This window comes from Sphaerodactylus townsendi, linkage group LG04 (assembly GCF_021028975.2).
Source record: "Sphaerodactylus townsendi isolate TG3544 linkage group LG04, MPM_Stown_v2.3, whole genome shotgun sequence".
Lineage (NCBI taxonomy): Eukaryota > Metazoa > Chordata > Lepidosauria > Squamata > Sphaerodactylidae > Sphaerodactylus > Sphaerodactylus townsendi.
The window spans coordinates 93632907-93653645 of record NC_059428.1 but is presented as its reverse complement, the minus strand read 5'-3'; the positions used below and the strand labels follow the sequence as shown (position 1 = coordinate 93653645).

General features: G+C 37.7%; 2 protein-coding genes across 2 annotated transcripts in view; one reads left to right on the top strand and one right to left on the bottom strand.

Annotated features, from left to right (window-relative positions):
* The window catches only part of CYFIP1 (cytoplasmic FMR1 interacting protein 1), a 68348-nt gene that overhangs the window by 5808 nt on the left and 41801 nt on the right, over nucleotides 1-20739 (bottom strand). The window contains exons 19-26 of the mRNA XM_048492635.1: nucleotides 20387-20463; nucleotides 20169-20277; nucleotides 19211-19330; nucleotides 17924-18123; nucleotides 15283-15370; nucleotides 6992-7135; nucleotides 3985-4075; nucleotides 1191-1321 (exon numbers count right to left, since the gene is read on the bottom strand). Coding sequence (XP_048348592.1) covers nucleotides 1191-1321; nucleotides 3985-4075; nucleotides 6992-7135; nucleotides 15283-15370; nucleotides 17924-18123; nucleotides 19211-19330; nucleotides 20169-20277; nucleotides 20387-20463 — 960 coding nt within the window. The remainder of the gene's footprint in view (nucleotides 1-1190; nucleotides 1322-3984; nucleotides 4076-6991; nucleotides 7136-15282; nucleotides 15371-17923; nucleotides 18124-19210; nucleotides 19331-20168; nucleotides 20278-20386; nucleotides 20464-20739) is intronic.
* On the top strand, nucleotides 9270-15400 carry FNDC9 (fibronectin type III domain containing 9). Its single transcript, XM_048492636.1, has 2 exons — nucleotides 9270-9595; nucleotides 12094-15400. The coding sequence occupies exon 2, from the start codon at nucleotides 12207-12209 to the stop codon at nucleotides 12873-12875; it is 669 nt and encodes a 222-aa protein (XP_048348593.1). The 5' UTR covers nucleotides 9270-9595; nucleotides 12094-12206; the 3' UTR covers nucleotides 12876-15400.

The following is a 20739-nucleotide window of genomic DNA, read 5'->3' as shown; positions in this document are numbered from 1 at the left end:
ACAGTAAAGAGTCTCCTGGTAGTTGTCTAACAGCAAACCTCAGAGCAGAGATGGCTCCGTTACTGCACCCTTGAAGGAGGGACAGATCTCACCCAGTTCCCCCTTCCCTTACTGCAGCCCCTCATCTTCCATGTCAAATTGATCAGAAGTTTCCCTTCACCTTCAGCAGAACTTTCAGAGGGAAAGAGATCTATATCTACCATTGAAGAAAAATATTAGTAACTATTGCACATATTCTGACAGCACAGAAGTGTCAAATGGCAGCCACCAAAAATACTTCGTTCTGTACAACTTCTACACCTCCTGCCTTGCCCCCAAAAAAGATGGGGTGCAATTATTATAACTTTTATAATACTTCTTCAAGTGACTTGATAATGGCTGGGGAGATAACTGGCCAAGTGCATGGTTTGTTCTTTAAGAATACAAGATCTATTTGATTTGAGAAAGCTAGACAGTGAACACGTGGTCTTTGAAATACTTATATACTAAGTTCTAAATTTAAGAGATGCCTGTTGACCCCAACAATATGTGAACTTCAACCCATCTTTAGAGATGTAAGTGGGAACAACTTTCTGCAACAAGGAAACTTAAGGTGACTTAGCAACCTCTATGGAAGCCAGCTAAATTTTGTTGAAACAGATAAGTGGACAAACAGGGCCAGGGCTCTGGGGGTACTAAAACTTATGTATCAACTGTTTTTAGTGCCTTTGTTTTTCCCCCTTAAATTTTAAACAAAATGAAGAAAGTACATGCTTAAGTCAAAATAAATATGCTATATCAGAACATTCTATTTAGGGCATCAAAAAATTCATATACTATTTTTTTCCAAAACACATCCTAGAATACTGTTCTCCTATTCCTACTGGACACATGAAAGTACTATAGGACACTATCAAAAGGATCCTTAAGGTACTTTACTGATTTCTTACAAAAAAAAAAAAGGAATTTTCCTTAAGCGGACAGCAGAGGGCATTGAAAACACACAATATTCAAAGAAAGTAATAAAAGGCAAGCTCATGCTGTAATGACAAATGCTAGAACTGCACCTACCCAGCTCCTATTCTTCAAAAAGTTCTTTTCCAAGAAACAACTAAAAGCAATTGTAGAGACCTCACACCTACACTTGAGTTTGTACCATCTCAAAATGATCAGGATCTGCAAGGAATACTATCATTCAACTCATGGCTTACCAGGCTCTGCTCAATGAGGAGGCAGAAGAGAATAGCATTTCCCACTTCCCGCAAATTTTGGAAACACACAGTTTTCAGTTCTGCATACTCAACAATATCCTTCAACTGATGATGAAAGAATTCCAGAATCCCTGAGAAATTTAGAAAAGGGGGGAGATTGTGGAAAGGAAAACAAAAATCATTTTCATGTGTGAGGAACCAACATAATACATAGATGGATCTGCACAATCCAATCCAACCCAAATCAAGAACAGTCAAATTTGCATTTTTAGATAACTTCCTATGTGATCAAGGCAGTGCACTGGATCCACCCAGCTTTTCTGCTGCTAAAGATACTTTATTCACTCAAAAGAAAACTAGAGTTCCACTAGTCTTTTGCGGTCTTCCTGCACTTTCCATGGCGTGCAGCTCCTCAGCCCCCTCTGCTTGCCAACATCCTCTTGCTGTTTCTGTCTCTTGATCCAGTCTGATGCTTTTCCTTCTTTTGACTGTTTCTTCCTAGGTCCTCAACTCAGGTTTTTATTTTACTTTTTATCCCTTGTGTCTTTGCTTCATTCACTGATCCTTGTCCACATCCCTTGTGGATCCTCTTGTGAAAAGTATTTATGAATATTCTTATTGCTTGTTCTCAAAAAAAAAAAGTGGGGCAAAGACAGTAATCTAGGATATTTTGTTATCTGGCACTTGATTATCGAGAACTCTCAGTTAACTGGTGCGGCCCAGATGGCAAGCTCCTCTCCCCCTCCACTACACCTGTTCGCAAATAGGCGCATGTGTGTCCCACTCAACCTTTCCAGGTGGCAGGTTTGATGCTTCCAACCACTGCTGGGCTTCTGACAATGCACACTCTCAGCTGATGACATCCTAAAGTGACACCTGTCCCCTCAGCCTGCCTCAAGCTGCCAGGAGCCAACTCTGGAGACAGTTCCTGGGTCAGTTGAGTGGCGGTTCTGTGGCTTGAGGGGAGAGGAAAGGTACTGCCAGCTGGGAGGCTTTACTGCAGTGTTACCAATGGCAGGGTGTTTGGCAGCAGCAGATTCTTCTGTGTGGACAGCAGGCAGAACAATCTGCTTCAGTGTCTGGCAAATTTGATTAACCTGCAAACTCCATTCCCCCTAAGTGCTGGATAACCAAGCTTCTGCTATACTGAAGTAGCCAAAAATTTTGCTGGATACAAAGTTATAATCATAGCTTCTGGGTGGTTGATGATAAATGATGTAGATTTGAATTTAAATTTATTCTGTTGAATAGCTGTGTAGGTTGGTTGCTTAGCCTTTGAGCACAAATGACCCTGGCAGAGAAGCTGATTTCCAAAGACACTTCAGAAGAATAATTTCTGATGAGCATTTGTTTTCTGACTGTGACTTAAAAGACTTCTTCACCCTGAGCACAGCCTCCGCAATTTTTGTTAACACAAATGAATCACAGTGCTTGTTCCCAGCTCCTAAGTATCATTTATTCTCCTCTCTCCCCACCAGTATTACTCAACCTCACTCAGACCTCATTTTAACTTAAATTAGGTTGTTTTTTGCATCACATGGAAGTTCTTGACTCTTGTTACCAAGGCTGAACTTAGGTTAAAGACACACTTAACGTCAGTTCCCATAGTTTTCTAGTCACGCTGATGAATTGCCTCATTAGCCTTTGTTAAAAATGGGAAGTGTTCACCTTTTAACCCACTCAAAAATCAGGAGGTGGCATTTTCAGCCAAAGTTACATTTCTTTTTGTAAAAGTAATGGGGGAGAATAAATGGAAGTGAACTCCTTTTTGTAAAGAAAACTTGGTTGCAAGAAATAAATGGCATCACCACTTTTGTGTAGAGGCAAGCATTCATGCTACAACTGCTTATAGTGACTGTTCACCTTTTTTATCCCAACCTTCTCTTAACTAATTTAAGTCTGTTGTAGAATCCAGAGGCGCCAATTTTTTTAACATCATTTCGCTTTATTTGTCTTTTAGTATGACCTAAATAAAGAATCAGCTTTGAGACCCTGATGGTCATAGTTTTGTTTCTCCAAATCTTCTATGCTGCATTTTCATCCATACATTAATTTCCTTAGATTTTAATTCTAACATTAGGGCTGTTTTAGAAAGACTCATCCACCAGTTCAACAAGCTGTGTTTTAATGTAAAGTGAAAATTCTTCATGCCCCTAGCCCAAGTACATCTGATCCTAAGACAACTATGAATATGACTGCAACCAGGCTGAAAAATCCCTACACAGCCTGGATTCACTGGGTTGAATCTAGCCAACTTTCTGCCTCAAGCTTGCCATATTCTCATTCTTACTACACACATTCTACATGGTTTTAGTCTATTCAGGCTCCATGATCCACAATGCATAGCCTTCTCGAGACGCCTCTACCTACCGTATTTACTCAAATGGAAGACAATCCTAAATGTAAGATGACCCCTCCCATACAAATCATTATTGTATGCGTAATTTTTGTATATGTAATTGTAATTTGTGTGTGAATGTAAGACACCCCCTTTCTTGATGGCATACTTGGAAGAAACAATGTTCTTTAAATATGGAACTAATCCTAGTACTATGTAGATCTAATTTAGAACTATCCAAAGAGGTCTACATACATTTTAATTTACAGCAAAACTCATGCCCATAAAACGGATTTGGAGTAAATTTGAAAACCCAAGTTTCCAGTGCACAGCAATAGCAATATGAAAGCTATTTACTCTGATATCTTTACAATTAAGCTGTTTATAAAATAGCACACTAAAGCATAGAAACAAAATGGCTTCTTAATGATGGAATATAGTCTAAAGGAAACTTACCTGGTGAACCGTACTCATGTCTGGGCAACCTACAGATTTTTGGCATCACTTCCATTAAGGTCTTCACATATTGCAAAATTGTGCCTTGTAACTATGAAAAGAGATATTTGAAACACGATTCGTGCTATTACTAGAGATAACAGAAGTCAGATAGCAGTTGGTGTATCTACTCAGACCACCTTATAGCTCCTTCATGTGAACTCTTTACTGCTCAGGCAAAGTTTCCAAATGCTCATATATATAGTAAATCAGTCATGAGAGCCAGATTTTCACTTGAAAGCATATATGGTTTATTTTTTGTACACAGACACATGTGTTTGGCAAAAATGCTTTGTGAAGTACTCCTATCAAGACAGGTCTGAATACTATGCAAACTAGCTAACTATGGCAATGACATGCACATTTACAATCAGCTAGGAGGTGCAGTGGAGTATTTTTACAAAACACACACACACACAACCAGTCACCAGCCGAACTCCACCTATCATTTTCATTAAGCTTTCTCCAAAGGAAAGAAAAACTGTAAAGGTAATTCTGAAAGTAAATACATATTTCCAGTGGTGGGATTCAGCAGGTTTGCACCGCTTCGGCAGAACTGGTAGTTAAAATGGTGTTGCAAACAACCAGTTGTTAAATTATTTAAATCCCACCATTGCATATTTCCATTTTGTATTATCCAAAATCCACTCTTTCATCAGTGTAATAGGGCAGCTTGGTACTATAGTCTAAATGTCATTGGCAAACAGACTAATTTTGTACTAGGATTAACTTACTTTAACTCCCTGAATTTTCACCTCTGTCAGCATAATTGCTAATTATGCCAAAGAGATCATGAAGGCTAAAATCTCTTGTGATTCCTGTTTGCACAGAGACATGCATTTACTCTAACTTCAGAAAGACTTTGAATATATCAGATTTGCCCATCTTATAAAACTGATTCCAAAACTGAAGGCCACAAGAGATTCTATCAAAAATCTGTGTTCTGCTCTATTTTATACTTTTTCAGTGTCTACACACAGGAAAGTGTCTACACATAGGAAAGCCAACAATTTCTTTGTTATTAATCAGCTCATTCACATTAACAAGCTTCTGTATATCTGCAGTAACAGACTGACTAGAAACCAGTGTGGTCATAGTTATACCCTTCAGATGGTTTGCTAGTACAAATGTCAAGATTGTGTAATCTACAGTCAAAATGCTGATGGGACAGTATGAGCTCACTAATGCAGGATTTTTCAAAGGCCTAGGAATTCTACTGTGTCCAGAGTTTAGGGGAGGTTTGGATATAAAAATATTACTGATGGCTTGCAGTAGGGGATCTATATTATTTGCAAAACGCCCATATACAACCCTGGTGTGAAACCATCAGGTTCTGGGACTTTATTCCATTCAATGTCCAGAACTGCCACTGCTACTTTTTGCAAAGTCATCTTTTCTTCTTGTAAGATTTGTCTTCTTTATCTAAAAATAACTATCTTTTCTTTAGTCAGATGATTTCAAGTGCTATTGTATAATCAATAAATGGAGGGAAAATTCACTTCTTTGGAAGCTGTGGAAAGCTGAATAAACACAAGCTCACAGACACCAACAACAATGCCAATGATCACTTGAAGCCCACAGATACAAACAGAGAAAGCAAAGGAAACCCCCTATAAGGAGAGAGAAGGTCACCAGTGTTCTTAAGCCTTTCCATTGCCTTTTGGGGAGTCTTGGTATCTAATGATTAAATAAATTGGGGACCTTGTCTTTTTTAATGGAGATTTTCCCTTCAAATTTGATTGATTCTACAATATCAAGTTTTCCAATTTTTTTGGAAGAGCTCAGATTCCACATAATGCGGAAGCAATTGTAAGGATGACTTTTACCAATCATGCTCTGCTTTCATGCTTGAAGACTAGTTCAGGCAAATTTGATCTGTACTGCTAGATAAGCCTGATGTTCTTTTTAATCCAATTGTCAACAGCCACATTTTATGATCACTTAAATACTGGAGGGGGGGGGAGGAGGGCAGAGAAGCCTCTTAATAATTGTTACCATAGCAAGTTGAGAAAATATGCAATGAATACATAGCAGGACAAGCACTTTCTCCAGCATATCACCAGCTATATCTTGTCAACAAGCCAGTGTGGTTAAAGTGCTGTACTAGGAATTAGGAGATCAAGATTCGAATCCCCATTCTGCCAAGGAAGCTCACTGAGTGACACTGGGCCAGTTATACACACTGGGCCTAACCTACTTCACAGGATTGTTATGAAGATAAAATGGAAGAAATGATAATGATGTGAACCGCTCTGATTTTCCACTGGGGAGAAAAGTGGGGTATCAATTAAGTAAATAAATAAATTTATATAGGATTACTATGAAAGAAATTAAAGTGTTTTTTTCCCAAAAAATATTTTAGCTTTAATGCAAGGTTTAGGAAAAGCAGATAATCTGATAATCTGTAGGGGACAAGTAGCCCTCGGTGTGAGAATTCACAGAGCACAGTCCTAACTATGTTTTCCAAAAGCAGAAAATTCTTCTGCCAGAACAAAGGGTGTGAGTGGTTTTTTGCTCATTCCCCATCCTTCTGCAGACCTTCACTTTATGGGTCAGCCAACACTTGAGTCATGATTGCCAGGAACACAGCAGGCAGGGAAGGTTGCTTCCATAAGAACTGTTCCACTCATGCTAGTTAAGAGCCACTCCAAGTACAAATCAATGCTATGCAGTTGGCCTTAAGAGGATCCTGTAAGGTAAGGAGTTTTACTTAACAGCATCCTTATTTTTCTTCATCTCATCTTCAAAGTCCCGCCTCTGACTCCTGCTCTTTTGTTAAAACAAGAATTAATTTTGTTCAAGTGGCTCGTATACTTAATGCTTATAAGCATCAGGCATCAGGCACTCACCATGCCTTAAGACCTCACAAAACAATGTGCTGTGCAGAAACTTGAAATTGTACTTCCCAATGCCCAGTTAGACAAAATTAATTAGAATAATTCCAGAAGCAAAGTGTGAGTCAACATACCAGACTCTTGACAACTTTGAGTAGTTCTTCCATAACTACAGCAATCCCCTGATATCCTAGGAGTCTGCAGATGACTTTAAAATGAGGAGGACCCACAAAGTTCCTGTAATTGCTATAAATGCTGGAGTATGCCAGATTCAAAGCCTAAAAGGGAAACAAAAACAAATCCAACATATTTGATTAGCAGGTATTTCTTCCTATAACACAAGGTTTGTAATATTCTTCCATAGACACCAACGTTACTTTTTCTAGTCTAATATTTTCATGTAAGATGTACCTTAAATCGTTTAACTGGCACCAAAAAAAGAGCAGAATTACAAGTGCAAAAATTATGTCAATATACTTTTAAAATGTAAGGGTACAGCACCCTCTCTCCCAAAAGGCAGAACACTGATAATGGTATTTTTAACTGTACACTTGAGGTGTAACTGGCAATTTAGCAATATATCAAGCTTGTTGTAATTAACTCATCAGGAGGGCATTTTGCCTTCTGAAGCATAGAGAAGGAATCCCATACAACTATCACAGTGTAGATATAAGGTGGTGACCAGCTGGCTGTGAAATAATAGGCAACAGCTGATTTTTTTTTAACATTCCAGCTAATGCACATCCAGCATATGGTACACTGGATACTAATCTTGGTTCAAACAATACTCTTGCAGGTGGTCGACTGTGAATTGTTTCTCTCAGCCTTGGTTCACACTCTGCAAAATAAGAATGAGAATCCTACATAACAGGAATGTGACAATGAATACAGCAAAGAAGGAGGAGGAGAGTTTGGATTTATATCCCACCTTTCTCTCCTATAAGGAGACTCAAGGTGGCTTATAAATTCATTTCCCTTCCAAAGGGAACTGTCACTCTCCCCCCAGCTATTCCTGGGGGTTCCTCAGGAATAACATATCAGGAGGAGTTGTGAGCTATTATGGGAGGGCAAAATCAGCAAAAATCACTATCTGTGGAAATCTAATAAGATACAATCAAATGATTTTAACTGTACTGTTGGTAGAAGTAGGACCACAAATCCTTAGCTGCAACTGCATCACCTACCAGAATAGCAAATAAGGCAGCACAGTGCCACCTTTCTTCTGAAGCATTAAAGCCCATTATTTCTGAAATCCAGTTTCATCTCTCTATAAGAGAAATGTCAACCAGCTTTTGAAACAGAGAAGTAACTCTAATCCAGACAATTTGTTCTTTTCTTATTCTTCAAACCTTGTAGACATGTCTTAAACACATTGTACTTGTAAACAAGTTTCACTAAATTCAGTGCAGTTTACTTTCTCGCAAGCATGCTTCAGTGGCAGCTGTAAAGAAGTCTTGTTCGAAGATGTGAAAAATCTACAGCTTCCAAAATTGCCTCTGGAGACTGTATTTGCTGCATACTATAGTTATTGTATGAGCAGCTGAGTTATTGTATGAGCACCTTTGTTCTTTCTCATGAACTAGAACTATCTCAGCAGATGTCTAGTAGACTATCAGAATCCATATACAAGAGGATTCTGGATGAAATTAATTAATCCTGATACTAGATAATGGCTGATCAAACTATAGTTACCAATTAATGCTTACTGGATTCTTTTGTGGTAAATGAAGGGACACTGGCATAGGCAGCTGTTTGCCACTAATATTTTGGATAGGTACTTGGTAAAAACAGAATTGATGCTAACACATCATCTTTTCTTCTTTTATCATTTCTAAAATAGCTGCTAAAATACAGAAAAATAATATAGCAACAGTATTTTATGTGGGGCTCCTACTGATTCAAAGCTTCCCCAAATTTTTCAGATAGCTGAAAAAAAGTTCCTGAAAATATAATAAATGACTATGGGGGATATCTAGCTGGGGGGGGGGGGGGGGGTATCTAGCTATTTAAATTTTAGATGCTTTTTTTTTGTTCTACCCTACAATAATTTTGACATGTGTCCCCTTAGAAAGTTCTATAAACAGGGGAGCAGAGCAGAAGGAACAATTAGTATATTCTGTAAAGAGAACACTTTATCAGCTATCCCAGCACTAACTATTTCAGAAAGCACAATTAATTTAGAATATGAGACTGTATACTTGACAAAGCTTGGGAAACTATCAGTGCAAAGGCAAGTTAAGCACTGTAACACAAAAGTCCGTAGCCCAAATACATGTACAGAAAAAGATTAAAAGCAGCTGTCTGATAGAGGCAACCTCTAGATAATCAAAGCAGAAAAGCTCTCTAAAGCTATGCCCATCCGCCCTCCCCAACGCATGGAGTTCAGAAATGATGTCACTGAGCAAAGCAAGCTCAGACACACAAAAGCAGAATCTAACTAGGAAGCCAGAACAGTGCATTCTCTACCAGGAAGCAAGTGAAGGCTGGCTTTACCTATTCTCAGAAAACCTAGGCAACAGAGCACTTAAGACAAGATGTTCTTGTGTAGATAACAAAGAGACCTCATCACTACAGAAGAGAACTACAAGAGTCAAGCAATGAGAACTTGGTCCAAATAACCTACAGGAAGAAAAATCAGCAATCACAAATCATGCAGAAAATTACTGAAAACCTGACTGTTGTTTTTACTCAAATATCGTCACAGAAAAACCTGGGAATTTCTACTTCAGAAACTGACAGTAAGTGTGGACTTTTTAAAAAATGATCACATAGTATATATTATTTCCACTCTAACATTTTTGCACATTTTAGTACATATTGTATATTTTAGTACAATGTATGAATATGAGAGAAGGAGGGTAGGAAAATGCTTGAGAATGTTTATTATTTGAATTAAAGGAAAACATATTGTAAGGGTAAGGTGGGAAGATGCAGCTCAATCCAAAACCTTAAATCAGCACATCTCTTTATCTTACCTAGATAAAAGTAGGCAGCTTTAAATTTTAAAAAAAGCATTTAATCAAATTACAAGTAGGCTGCATTACATAAAAGAATAATTGAAATAGTCACTTTTTAAAACAATGAGTAAAAGTAATTAAAAACAAAATCGCAATATAAAATAATTTCAGTTCATGACATATCTTTCCTGTAAATATGCTTATTGCTTCATCCAATGTGTTCATCTCCACTGATTTTAAAATTTTGGCTTATAAAAACAGGAGCAAAGGTTGTCCGACATTTTTGGGGGGAGGGTGTAGTGGTTAAGAGCAACAGACTGATCTGGAGAGCCAGGTTTTATTCCCTTCTTCTGCACATGAACCTTGGGCTAGTCACAGTTCTCTCAAAGCTCTTTCAGCTTCACAAGGTGCCTGTTTGGGGGGGGGGGGGCATTGTAAGCTGCTTTGAAACTCCGCTCAGTAGAGAAAAGTGGGGTATAAAAACCAACTCTTCCTCTGTCTTTTAAAATGTTGGGTATTCAGGTTCTTTCAGACAATTCTAATTGCTTACTTAAAAATTCATTGTGCCCTTAAAGATCTTAAAAACTATAAACTACGATGAAGTGAAATAGGTTCTTAGGAGAACTTACATCCTTACTTGTTCAGCTATCCTAATATCATCCTGAAATTCCACTCTTGTTTTATTTAACTCAAGCAGTAAAACATGGCAGAATTCCCCACTTGAACTCACAATACCACTATTTTGGTTAACTAATCAGTAACACATTCCAAATTCATTATCAGAATCATTCCTTTGGCTCCTTGACATGCCTGGTTGAAGGATATAAAAAGAGTAGTTCTTCAAGCAGTATCATATTTAACTGTGTTCCCCATTAAAATGTATCAGACTTTTAAAATTTGATTTTAGTGATCTAAAATCAAAGATAATTTTCAAGTAGCTACAACTGATTTGATGTGAAATACTTTAGCTTACTACTTGCACGTTACAGTTTATATACAACACTTGGACACATTTATTACAAAGCAGTTTCCTCTATCATCAGAGGGAATCACATACAAGTGCCAAGATTTGATTCTACATCAAAATACTAGATCTTAATGTTTGATTCTACATCAAAATACTACAGAGCTTTTGCTTATATTCATCAGAATATGAAGGTAGGGGCATGCATGGGGAAAATCAACCAGGAAAATTCTTCATGATCTGGTCCTCCAAAATTTACATTTCTTGCTGTGACAGTAAAAAAAAAACCTCATCTGAAAACTAAAGTCTGGGTATCCCTTTCTGTGAAAGCTAAATTCTTTACAATTTCAGTACAACCCAGATTTTTTTAAAATGAGTGGGTGGTCAGTGATTTCCAAAGAGAAAGAAACTGCAAAGATAGTATTTGAACAAGTTCCATACTATGCACTAGATCAGTAATGGCGAACCTTTTTGAGACCGAGTGCCCAAATTGCAACCCAAAACCCACTTATTTATCGCAAAGTGCCAACACGGCAATTTAACCTGAATACTGAGGTTTTAGTTTAGAAAAAAACGGTTGGCTCCGAGGCACGCGTTGCTCAGGAGTAAGCTTAGTGAAGCAACTGTGCAATGCTTCCAATGGGTGAATCACGATCCTAGGAGGGTTTACTCAGAAGCAAGTCCCATTGCCAGCAACCAAGCTTACTCCCCGGTAAAGGATCATGCCCAGGCCAGCCTAGATGTGTGTGTGTGTGGGGGGGTGATTTTCCACCCCCCTCCCACATGATGAACTCTGTGCGTGAGTGCCCACAGAGAGGGCTCTGAGTGCCACCTCTGGCACCCGTGCCATAGGTTCGCCACCACTGCACTAGATGCACCAGACAGTGGGACTGTCTCACCTCCTCCAGCTTCTTGCTGAAACCACTTCTGCCACCCACTCAACGCTGGTCCCGGAATCTAGGTCTATTACTTTATGCCGATGGTACTAATACAGAGAGCACTGGGGTATTGACAGTTGTCCAGTGGCACAGGAAACTAGTTTATCTTGCAAGAGATGCTTAAGACTGATGAAAAATGAATTAACTGTTGTATGAGTCAATCAGATTCAGCAGTCTTTGTATATGTCGAAAACTCTTATTTTACTCAAATATTTTCACTTTCCCGACTTGGAGGAGAGGGGGTCAAAAATGGAAATTGCCTGCACATCAAATGGTTTCCTTCTATTACAAATTCAAATGGTTCTGCATTTCAATGTGCAAAAAGTCTCCTTAGAAACACAGGTTCCTATTTATCTTCATTTTTTCTTTAATTTCAGAGCTAATTATCTCCTGAGATCTGCTTCTTGAAGCTTTTTAGTAGTCCCCTGAATCCTAAGAACAATCACTGTTCTCTGAAGAGAAATACTGAGAGACCAAATAGAAACCTACAATGGGAATAATAGTACAAAACGTAACAGGAAACTCAGCCCTGGTAATCTGGCCCAAAATGGCCAGCTGTGCAGACAGTTTTTATAGCATTATGTACAACCCCAACTGGAACAAAACGCTGTCAAGGTATACCAGAAAACATTTCCAAAGGGAGGAGAGAGTGCCAGGCAGCCGTTCTTCATTTGTCATAGAGAATCTGATTCCACTAACAACTTATATTCTGTGTGTAACATGCCAGTCGGCAAACCCATCCAGTGATCAATGCCGAATTTTCAACACCTCCAAGCAAGATCCAGCATCCTTGAGCAACAAGAAGAAAGACCTAGCAGTGGGCATATGGCTAACCAGTTCTGTTCTGCTTCTCATCATTGTTGGTATCCTTATCTATGGTTGCTTGCATATATGGTGGCGCAAAAGAAGAGCGGGTTTAGAGACTCAAAGCTTGCCTCTGGGGGAAAAGGAAGAGGCATGGACCAAAAATGAACTGTACAGTTCATCAGGGTTTACCAAGGAAGCCCAGCATGGCCAACAAATGGAAATTAGAAATGCAGATGGAGTCCAAATGGCCACTATAATTGCCAATCCTCTAGCATCTAAAGAGCCCTCTATGCTGACTTCCAAAAGCGATGATTTTGTGCCTTTGTCTATATGTCAATCTGTTGCAAAATAGCTGACCTTGCTGGCAATGAGCCACTGTACCTGTTTTACTGTATGTAAAAAATGCATATATTTAAACCTACCTAATCGTTATTCAAGGAAGTGGTTTTATATCCAATTGCTTTCCTAAATCCTCACAACCAAGCTAATGTATGATATCCGCATTTTATTTAACTGGAAGACTGGATAGTCTCCTAAATAAAAAAAAAAGCTAATTTAGACATATCCAAAGACTTGCAAAAATTCCATGAAGTTTTTGGATTTACTTTTTGGTTATCAAAAACATTTGCTTTAGGATTTCTCCTTTGTGAAGGGGTGTGGTTCCAGAATTTGAATGCAAAATTCCTTGAATTACAGAGTCAGTTTTCTTTGTATCTCAGAATTGCTCAACTGCAGACATATGGGGATGGAAGGTGAGCTTAGCTATCCAGAATAAATCCTTGAGGAAGATCTTGGGCCTACCACAAGCTGCCCCCACAGCATTGATACAGCTGAACGTAGGCATCCCAGTCCCAAGGTGTCCCTTGGAGAAGGATACGAAATGGCTGAAAATGTATTCGCTCCCATTTTAAGATTGTACTTGCTGCCATCAATTGAGATAGTCAAATCATGGGAAAGTAATAAAATTCAAGAATGACTGTTCAATAGTGATTCCCTTCGAGACATCGAGAGAGTATCCAGCATGAAATTTTCGAACTGGTATCCCAAAGTTCAGAAAAACAAAATCTATTCCCATTACCTAACTGATCTCTACAATCCCTCTTTAAGAAAGATATTCACCAGCTTCTGCTTTCAATCATTTCCTACTGAATACCTTCTGGGTAGGTTTCCAAGGGATCAGCGTCTGCCTGCAGAGCCTCAGCCAGACAGAAGACCTAGGCCGTTATATCCTACGTTGCCCCTTTTATGACAGCATCCAAGGTAAATATCTTAATGATATTTTATCTGAAATTAACAGTTCAGAGGATGGCAAGCTGTGTTTTCTCTTGGCAGATGCTTTCCCTATGGTCACTGGTAAGACAGCCACTTTTATGTTTTTAGCTACTATCTTAAAGAGGAAATTAGTCACAGATCAAAATGTTAAAGATAAACTGTAGTGTGTGAACTTCATGGTTTTGTATTGTCACATTTGGTATAATTCTTACCTTAGTGTATTTATGGGATATTAGGATGTATTTTTGAAATTGTGATAGCCTATTGCTGACATTAAATCACTACTAACTCAGAAAGTGTTGTGTAAACTGAAAAACCTTTTTAAAACCTATTTTAAAAAACCTATGCTGGAGATTTTATATAAACACACACAAAACATATATTAAATGGTGTTCATGTGAGGTCAAAGAAATCAGATGAAAAGGTAACGGGATTGGGGGGGGGAGAGAAGACGAAGAAGTTTGTTCTGCTGATTATATTCCTTATTGTCCATTCTATTGAACAGAGTTTCTACTTCTTAGCACCACTGTTATTAATGGTAACTTGAACAAGGCATGGTCTTCTGATTTAACAGCTTATAAATCAGATCGTGAACTTATACCTGTATTTTGTTAAAACAGCTGTAGTATGCTCTGCATACTTCAAGTTAACATACCCTTATGCATGAAAAACATGCAACTGCTAAACTGGGTGCTGTTATAATTTCTAGCTGTTTCTGCTGAAATACATTTACATTACTGTGTAGTTTCAAACTACTAAAATTTTAATGAGTCAGCAAAGTGCAAATCATCTGTGACTTATTCTAGCTTTTAATAACGAAGTAGATTTACATGTAGATTATCCAAGAGGCTGTAAATAGAATGCACACAAACATACACACTGACTTAACTCAGGTGTCACAGAGGGTCTGCCAAATACATATCGTGTTGCTGTTCATTAAGAAATCATTCGTTCACTGAATACTTAAATAGGGGTAGTATTGTTGCTTTTCTGATCTGCTTTCAAAATGATAGGATTAAGGATATACTTTTGTAAACTCCAGTTTCTCAAGATACCATTCTTTGTTAAAGATCAATGCTATCAAGCAAACACTTTTTTCAGTTAGCTGCTTTTTCTTATGACTCACAAGTAATATTCTAAATGATGCTCCAGAAGAGGTTTTCATGGGGTACAGAGGAAAAGAAGTTCACTTATGGCTCTCCAAATCTAAGCCACTAGCAGCTATATTTCAGGAAAGAAGGAGAAACAGCAAACAATACAGAGTACAAGCAAGGAACTACACCAGTTCCAGATGTGGGATGAGCAGGGAATAGTAATAATGACCATAGCCAAACATTGCTCAGAGAAACAGCACAAAGACTCGAGACAGATCACAGGATCAGGCACTATTTCGACAATACAAGGAGCAGCAACTCAAGAGCTATCAAGAGGCATTTTTCAAGTGCCCCAGTCACATGCAAAGCAGAAATATGGAAATAAAGTCTAACCTTGGATCCGTGTAAATACTGGGGCTGTGCATTAGGTTGCTTATCTCTCTGGAATTCTTGGGAAAATGGTAATACTGTTCGAACAAACCTATAAAAATAAAGATAACCCTACATTTTACATTTATGCCATTGTTGTATCTTTTCTAAAACCCATTTATTTTAATTACCAGCTTATTCATAATATGTAACTTTGATCCTGAAATTCTAAGAAATAACAGGTGGCACACACAGGGATAGTGATGTTAGATTTTTAAACTGCTATTCAATACTCATTTTCTCTGACCGCTTATCCAGAGAAAAGCAATGGCTGGGATACTAAGAATTCCTCAGTCTCTTCTCAACTCCTTGCACTGGGTCCGAACCCATTCCTGAGTTCTCCCAACTTCCAAGTGGTGACAGCAACATGCCCACAAAATCCAAGAGGATAAACTTGCTTGGAAGGATTTGAAGAATTTAATCAGAAGGTAGGAGAAAAGGAATACGTACACACATATCTGTGGTCAAAGTTCCTCAGTGTCAAAGCTGCTTTTTTAAAAAAAGTGGAGATTCAGTTGTATGTAATATGTTATTTGCTCTTGCCTGGCACACGCACGCACGCACGCACTCACACGCACACACACATAAAAGGTCTATATGTTTTCATAACCGTTGATGTTGTAACAAATCAATTTTAGAACATTTTCCTTTGTCAGCTCTTCCCAGGTTCTCTATTTTTAATAAACTGTGATGTGGTGTCTATAATACATTCAAACAGTTCTGACACCTGAATGAAAATAAATATTTGAAAAATTAGTTCTGTAGATTCAACTTAAACTGGATTTATTCCTTTCCTCCACTTTCTAATAAACAACATTATTTGGGTAAATCTACTTTGGTGCCCTGTTGCTAGACTGTACGTTTTGGCATGCTTCAAGATAATCGGGTCTTGTTATTTAATCTCTGGATGATGAATGTCCCAGCAATTTATCCATTTGCATCAGCACAGCTCTAAGTAATCAACACAAAGTAGATTACACAAATCGAAACCCTGTTATCAGTGCTTTGGGGTGGGGTACAATTGATAAAACAGGCTTTTGGAAGTATTTATTTTATTTTCAAGTATTCAGAGCATGATAAACAAAACTTAATTGAACGTTTAAATCTTAACTCAGTGTTCCTGATGGGTGGATTTGCTAACAGAACTTGACTTATGTGAAGAGCTCTGAAGTTATGTGAAGAGCTCTGAATGCATGAAAGCATGTCATGAATGATAAAATAATTGCTAGAGATTATGATGCTGTAAGGAAAAGCAACAAAATACAAGATGAAGCACAAATGAAAAAGAAAAACTAATTCAAGGATTCATGAGGGAGAGGAAATCCCACCCCCTTTTGTTCTGCTCCCCAATTCCATGTAATGTTCCTGTCCTCAAAGGCCTCACCTCAAGTGAATCTTAAATGCTGCTACTACTTTTCTTTTTTTTCCCCACACAGGTCATCTCTGAAATATCTGTGCTGTGCAGACGTCACAAATTAATTTCAGAGGCTTTTAACTCCCTTCCCAAAGCGCGCACGCACACACACACACGCTCTCTAAAGTTTTCCAATATTACTGTAACCATCTCCTCTATCAATGGGTTGTTCGACTGGAGAGATGTTTTGGATGAGGTCATTTTAGAAATTAGGCCATCCAGTTGTGTTCAGCATATATGGGGGCATGTGTGAGACAATCAGCTTGCCTAAAGCCAGAAAGTTCAATGCTGAAGAGAACCCAGGCCTTCTTGTCCCACAGCTTCCACTCATAATTGGCTCTCTTGTTAATAAAACATGTAGCACACTGTTGCACACAGTCAACTGTGCTTCCTTGCAAATGCACTCCATCAATCATTCTTGCATTTACTCTTCACTGCACTGGAAGCGGAGATCTGGTAGATACAATTAGTTAAATGACCACTGCTTTAATAGCAGACTGTTCTATTATTTGATCTCACTACCTTATCAAAACCTCAACAGTTACTAACAGTAAGGAAGCTTAATGGGCATTTAGTGACTTCAACTTTTGACCTCAATACTGGGAACTTTTTATAAATGTCCTATATCCTGTAACAATTTAAACATCGTTCACTCACACAGAACACTTGAACAAAAAGGTGCCAAATGTTAAAAATAATAACACAGTATTTTTGAAGAGACCAAACAAACACAGGATCATATGATAATTGCTTGTTCCAATAAAAAGATAAAATGCATTTGTCCAATGAAGCAAAGGAGAAGGATTTTTTAAAAACTATCTTCTCCTGTACATGAGCACATTGGGACTAGAACAACAGTGTGTACTTGAACACAACATTACAATGGAATAAGTACATCAGAACAATCAGAAGACTATAATGGGCTAAACATATATAAAATATATAAGAATATGTAGAATCATCAAACATTTACTCAAAAAGGTGCAGAAGACAAGAATTAGTAATTTTTTGAAAGCTTACGTCCACAATCTTTATTCACCTACTTACAATTTATTTTCTTCTTTCACTATATGCTTTATCCATATTTAAATGAATCTAGGTTTTTGCAAAATCTGCTAAAATATAGACAGTTATACTAGTCACTGGAACAATAGACAAATTCTAGTTTTAAAAATGTGACCTGTTACTAACCTGTTAGTGGACCCATTGTAGCAGTAATTTGGAAGGAAATCATAATTGAGCTCCCAGAAGACATGAAGTGTGATTCTTCCATATGGTGCGGACACGTTATGATTGGCTTCTCTGAACATGGCATCAAAACTGTCCAAAGTCATATACTTGCTCAAAAGTTTGTGTGTCATCCTGTTTATTTCTACCAATCCATCCAATTCCTGGGAAAGAGTTTTTTAAAGAAGAAAAGGAGGGGGGAAAGAAGAAACACACAATGAGAATACTATGAAAGAAGATGCAATGATGCAAATTATTTAAAATCACAGAATCTTAAGTAATTAGGATCATTATTTTGCAAGGCCGTCTGGGGAAAAGCAGATTTATTTAGGGTAGCTTTCATCCCATCTTTCAGTTCTGTTTCCAAAATACAGTTATTCATGCCAATAAAATATGACATAACTTTATTAATAAGGTGCAATGAAATTTTATTAAAAGAATTACAACAATTCTTTCATATTTAAAACATATTCCTAATACAGTTAACAAGTAACTTTTATTCTGGCAAATTAGAATTTATCCATGAGCTGCATCTACTTTAAGCAATCTGATTCACACACAGTGACACCAGGTTCCGTCAGTATGGACTGAAGGTAAACAAATACTCCTTAAACTAAATATTTCATATGCAGAAAACATTAATCCCATTCCCAGCTGTTCCCGGTACTTCAATCCAAACACAGAATAAAAGTACTAAAAAATTAAAACAGAGATCAGATTATGTACTGCACAATTATTAAGCAGGTCTCCCATCACTTTGTCAAATTGCCTTTTGCATGCTCTTCACATGACATGAGGCAGATCTAAAAGCAGAAGCTTGGGGTTTTCATTTCTGTACTTTGCATAATTTAATCTGACAAATTACAGATTAATTTCTGAGCAGGCAAAGGTGAGAAGGGTAGGGGAGAGTGGTGAGGTACCACATTACACTTCTACCCATTAATTTATTATGACAGTAGGAAAGCAAGGCCTAAAATAAATTCCTAAAGTTTGAATCAGTTCCTATCCTAACAAAAATCTGAATAGTTCTAGCTTCTTAATCCATGACCTGGACAACCCAGGCTAGCCTGATCTCATCAGATCTCAGAAGTTAAGCATTATTTAGAAGGGAGACCTCTATGAAATACAAGAGTCGTGACACAGAGGCAACCAATGGCAAATCAACTCTGAACATCTGCCCTGAAAACCCTACCAGGGTCACTAAAAATCAGATGTGACTTGGTGGGGTTAAAAAAACTACTCAGTACTCACAACAATAGAGGTCAGATCTTCACTCTCAAAGCGACCAATGGCAAGTTCCATTGATCTGTACATGGCTGCTGAAATTCGTTGAGTAATCAGGCGATTCAGATCTATTGATCGACCAAGAAGCTGAAGAAAAGAAATTCCAACATTTTTCATCGATTTTATACACATAGTTTCATACACCTCACCCCCATCCTCACAATCCTATACAGACTTTAATCCTCTTTATCTGAATATTCTACAAGATTTCAAAAAACATTTAGACAATCAGGATGTGTGCTTGTGCTTATCAAGGATCACATAAATCGTGATTAAATAGTGCTAACGGTAACTTTTAAAAACAAATTTGTATATGTTTATTCTGTATGTTTTCAGAAGAGGGTCTGATGGGAAGTATAAAGGTTAATCACTGTTGATAATCCTATCAGAAGTATGTGGTTAAGACAGTAAAATTCCCAATACCATCTGCACATTTAATTAGACAAACTCATAGACTGTTTATTAAAATTCATTATATTGGACCGATTTAGTGTGTACTTCTTCCTGGAAAGTACTGGGCACTTAAACAGGTTTTAAATTTTGTTCATGGGTAATATACAAACTCTAATTTTTAAGTGAAATGCTTCAGTTAGCATTGACTTGGCATACATGCTTAATTAGGAAATATATGAAACAAAAACTTAATTTAAACCAAGAATTAAATGAAATCACTTTTAAAAATAGTCAGCAAGAGACCTTTTCAAACATTTTTGAGAAGTTGAAATATATAGTCCACTGCAGTATCACAGAATTTCTGCAGCCAAGGAGATAATTTGGCTACTACTGATTATAAACAGCAAGCCTGGGTCTCATGCATTTCATTTAAGCATTATAAGATGGTACCTTAGCAGAGAGTGCATCGCAACACACTAAAAGAACAGGGAATAAAAAAGAAACATGCAGCACAGCAATTGTTCTTACTAACCTGCACATGCTTTTGCTTTAGCAGTGTTTCATATCGATTGGATGATAACAAGGGAATTGTTGCTCCCTGATTCTTGCACTCCGATCTTAATCGTTTATCGAGAAGCAGGCTATGGAAAAGGGAGAGCACGGATTGTCACACACAATGAAGAAAGCAATATATGATCAAAACAATAACGTGATGAGTTAGTATTTTAAAATATTCATGAGCACACTGACCTTCCTGCCATAACCTTGTAGTATCCAAATATCTGGTCTGCAAGCTTGTAGACAAACTGGTCAAAGCACAAGTTTACCTGAAGAAAGCAACATGATTGCTCGGTAGTTAAATCACTCAAACACATTTTGTTTAGTAAATACACAGTGGAGCAGTCTCAGTGTGCCTAGCAGCTGACTCTGTGGCCCATCCTCAAGCTTCACTGGATCATGAGAAATTTTCGTTTCAGTTACTTGAAGATAAAGACAGCTGAGGCAATAAGATGTGTGATGTTTTGCAAATTATACTCAGGTTCTTAATAAATGTACCTGGCATGTGTGGACCAGCCATAAATTTAACCAACAGTTCATTTTCT